This window comes from Vigna umbellata, chromosome 5 (assembly GCF_029865625.1).
Source record: "Vigna umbellata cultivar VRB3 chromosome 5, Vumbellata_1.0, whole genome shotgun sequence".
In the NCBI taxonomy this organism is placed as follows: Eukaryota; Viridiplantae; Streptophyta; class Magnoliopsida; order Fabales; family Fabaceae; genus Vigna; species Vigna umbellata.
In genome coordinates this window covers 61,164,375-61,168,719 of record NC_142169.1, presented here as the reverse complement: position 1 = coordinate 61,168,719, position 4,345 = coordinate 61,164,375, and the positions used below count along the sequence as shown (strand labels likewise).

The window sequence follows — 4,345 nt, the reverse complement described above, 5'->3', positions numbered from 1 at the left end:
ATCTTTTACAAAAACTAAATTATCATATACAGAATTAATAACTTTGATTTGAGGTGAGTTTTGATGTGAAGATACGAAACTCAACATTTAAATTCGGTGATGCCATGAATCTAATAATTTCACGCACACACTCTATGGTGGTGCCGTGTTAAGTTTGCTCATTCTTTTTGTAGTAAGAACCATCGTCTCTCACCTTCTTTACTGTCTTATCTGTTTTGCCTGATTAATACAAACTAAGCATAACTTTTAATATAAAATCACATACGTAGTTTAATTTGATGGAAAGTGAAAAACGTTTTTAGAATATGGGAAAACGAGGAAAAGGAGAAAAAGGGAATTCAATTGATTGGTTACCCAAAAAAGAGAGGTTTGGGAAGGTTCTCCTAAATTTCGGCATTCTTCTAGAGATGCATGTTGATTGTGCACACCACACGTTTGTAATTAATACCACCCCACATCAACAACTTGCTGAGTCAAAAGCACGACCAGATTCAGCTCACACCACCATTGACTCCATCAAACTTTTCCAATTCACGTCCTCACACGACTCTTCCTATGTCATAATCTCACCACCTTTTACCTAAATTTTAGAACCTTCCCACTTTCTCAGGTCATTGAAAACTCTACCTTCAACTCCAATTATTCATGCTTTGACGCGTCAACAATTTTCCGTTACCTTCTTTATATAAAGACCACCCTCACCTCATCTCTCACAAACTCAAATTAAAAAGATTACACTTTGGAAAGCTTGTGTTCTGCCCACGATTTTGCACTCACCAATTTAAAATTCTTATCAAAGATACAACGAGATTTCCTTGGTTTTAATCCACTCTGTAATCTCATCAAACCAATGGCTCGCTCTTTCGCTAACGTTAAGACTTTCTCTGCTCTTCTTCTAGACGGATTCTCCAACACTCTAACCAGGTAACGTACCCAGAATATTATTTCCTCGTTTTAAGTTAATTTTTAATCCTTTTTACGGTAATTAAATTGTTTATCAGTGAAATAATGAGATGGTTTATATTAAACAGACGCGGATACTCTGTTGCAACACGGAGCGTGAAAAGGGGAGGAGTTAACGCGATGGCAGGGAAGTCAGGGGAAGAGAAAAGGGTGTCGTCGTACGAGGTTTCATGGGTGCCAGATCCTGTCACCGGTTACTACAAACCGGAGAACATCAACGAGGTTGACGTTGCCGATTTGCGTGCTTCTCTTCTTCGCAAAAAATTCAACAACTAAATTCAAACAAAATTACAAAACTATGGCATTAAAGATTCAACGATGCGTTTCGGGATCTGCTTCGGATGATGATGGCTTAACGAAAACTAGGTTGATTGATTGATTGATTATATGTGTTTATCACAGAGGGAAAGGAAATTAATTAATGTCTATGTTTGCTATGTACTTGTTAAAGAGAAGACGTTGATTTTTTATTAGGATTTTTTTTATGCTTTATAAATAATCGTTTATTATATTTTATATTTCCTTGCATTGCCACATTTTTCTTTTGAATGACTTAAATAATTCATTAACTTTTAAACAAACCTTGAATGAATTTTACAATTTAATTTGAAAAAATATATATTTCGTGTAGCATCCGGGCATGATTTAAACAAATAAAAAAGGAAAAGTTATTTTTGTTGAGCGACTCAAGAGTTGGGAAAGATGGTCTTCTGCAAAATATATATAAACTAATTAAAAAAATTAAATGATTATAAATGATAAAAAAAGAATCTTGCTTGAATAAGCCAAAGCCAATAATTACTCCGTGGACAAATTTGAAAAAAAAAAAACTTTATTGAAAGGTAAGAACATTAGAATTTGTTAAAACCTAAAATTCCAGAAAATAAGTTCTTCCTTTTTTTTGTCACAATCACTACAATTCCATTCTTTAAAAAAATTAAATTGATTTTTGGACTCGCTTAAAGTATTTGTTTTTTTTTTTTAGAATGGTAATTTATTTTATTCTGAAGCAAGTTATAATTAAATGTAATAACCAAAATGCAAAAAACAGTGTTTGTTAGTTTTTCTTTTTAAAGATTAATTTGTTGATTTATCAAATATGACATAACACTTTATCTTCCAGTTGTGTAAATATATTTTTAAAAAGGTCAGGTTTATTTAGTTATGTTGTAGATGATAAATTCAATTAGTTTTTTAGACGAATGAGTGATTCTTTTGAATTTTATATTTATAAACATATGTAATTTAAAACCTTTTATTTTTTGTGTGAAAAATTATTGTACTATTAAGTTAATTGATTTGATTTTTATTCATAAAGATTAATATAAGTTTTAATATTTTATTTTTATGTATTTAAATTTTTTTTCAGACATAAATCACTTATGTGTGAAGTGTAGTTTTTATTATGTGGTTGGTGTCCTCCATACATTTCTTTTTAATTTAATAACATTTTATTTCACTATAAAATATTAGAGAAGAAAATTTATGAAATTTGAAAATTTAAATTCTATATTACATGTGAAAGTTTAGCTAATTATTAGTTTATATCAATCCTTTATATGGTTAATTTTATATACTCTTAAACAAATATTATATCGATATGTTTGGTTTCCTCCTTCTTTTATTAGAAGGACTTTTAGAATGATAAAATGGTATTTTTTAAAAAAGATTTTAAAGGGGAAGTTGTGAGTTGTGTGGGGAGAAATAATGAAACTTAGTTAGAGTGAACTTATCTAGTTATTTATTTTTTACTTTTCATCTATTTTTTTATTTGAATTGTTTTCTAATCCTTTAGCCTCGAACCTGTTAGTATTTAGGAGTTTTTAAAATTATTTCTCTCTCGTTTATTGTCTTATTAAACCAAACAATATAATTATAAAAATATATAATCAGTTAATGTAATAGTTAAATAATTTAAAATATAATATCAATTAATAGAGCATTACATCATGAATGATATGTATAAAAGTAAAAAAAAAATAGAAAAATGAAATAAGATTTTGTAAAATGTTAAGACAAGCACATATATTTATATTCTTGGAAATAAATAGTACACGAGAATAATCTTCAAGATTTCTACCAAATGTGACATTCTCAAGTTCATTTTTTCTATAAATAATTTTAATATCATAAAATAAATATAACCTTATTAATTATTCTCTAGACAAGTGTGTGTGACTACATTAAATTGGGCCTTCAATATGGGTTTATAGGTCAGGATTCGGTCTGAAGAATTTTACTGCAATGAGATTTTTCTGTACACACCGTATGTCTTCCTTCTGTACCTCTATAATACGAAAGTTTGCCCTTTATCTTTAAAAATGATTTATGAATTTTGCAGTTTGAAAGTGATTTTTTGATATAAGGAAAGTTTTTGGTATTACACGATATGAAAGTTAAAATAATGCAATCTGATTTTTTTAATTTCCAAATTATACAATCCAACAAAATTTTGCATAAAAAACTTACAAGTTGTACAATTCATACATTATTTCTTTTACTTTTGGGTTATTCATTTCAAAAGCAATCTTTTGCATGAAAAAGGTTTTTGAATAATAAATGATGTAATCTTTTTCGTAAGAAAAGTTACATGAGATTACACTTTGAAAATCATGTTTACATCCAAATTAAAAAATTTGAAATATTTTTGTAAAAAAAATTTAATATATTTTTAGTTCTTCAACTTGGACACAAAATTAAAATTAGTCCTTATCTTAAACTTTGACATATTTTGATCTCTAAATTTTGAAATTAAATAAATATAATCATTTTAACTCAATAAGAATAATGATTTTAAGCTTATAAGTGATATTTTAAACTAATATTTGAGTTGAAACATGTTAAACATATTTAAACACTAACTTAAAACATATTTAATGCATCGAAAAAATTTAACATAATTAAATTAAAAATTATTTATCATTTTTAAAATTTAGAAGCACCATGAAAGTAAATTTGGAAGAAAGAAGAATTCAAATATTGAACTAAATAGATATTTAGAAAAAAGAAAACCAATTTTCCAACTCTGCAATTTAAAATACTTTATTCCTTACATCTGTCCATAACGCAATATATAGAAAAAAATTGACAAGGCAAAAGGTGACGATGACAAGGGATAGTGACTGCAAAGCATGACAGTTGTAGAGGACAATATAGTCTCTTAAGCATCATATGATAATGCACATGGAGAATATGAGGGTGAAAAAAATAATTGTCCTTAGTGTGAGTGTATATATATATATATATATATATATATATATTTTATATGTTTGATGTCTTTTATTTCACTGAATTTCCTTAAATAGTTACAAAATCTCTTCCACCTTAGCATTCAATTATATTATGCCCTAGAAGTTGGAAAATACACTGTACTGATGAATAC

At 27.6% G+C, this 4,345-nt stretch overlaps 1 protein-coding gene across 1 annotated transcript; it reads left to right on the top strand.

Annotated features, from left to right (window-relative positions):
• The first annotated feature begins 668 nt into the window (after window positions 1-668).
• On the top strand, window positions 669-1,479 carry LOC124837774 (indole-3-acetic acid-induced protein ARG2-like). The gene is made up of 2 exons (XM_047313240.2): window positions 669-924; window positions 1,032-1,479. The coding sequence occupies exons 1-2, from the start codon at window positions 851-853 to the stop codon at window positions 1,237-1,239; spliced, it is 282 nt and encodes a 93-aa protein (XP_047169196.1). The 5' UTR covers window positions 669-850; the 3' UTR covers window positions 1,240-1,479.
• The last annotated feature ends 2,866 nt before the right edge of the window (window positions 1,480-4,345 follow it).

What these genes read in the sequence shown, in the direction of transcription:
- LOC124837774 (XM_047313240.2), top strand. Translation starts at nt 851, where the DNA reads ATGGCTCGCTCTTTCGCTAACGTTAAGACTTTCTCTGCTCTTCTTCTA. An exon ending in TTCTCCAACACTCTAACCAG is followed by an intron (nt 925 to 1,031) that starts GTAACGTACCCA and finishes TATATTAAACAG; the next exon opens with ACGCGGATACTCTGTTGCAA.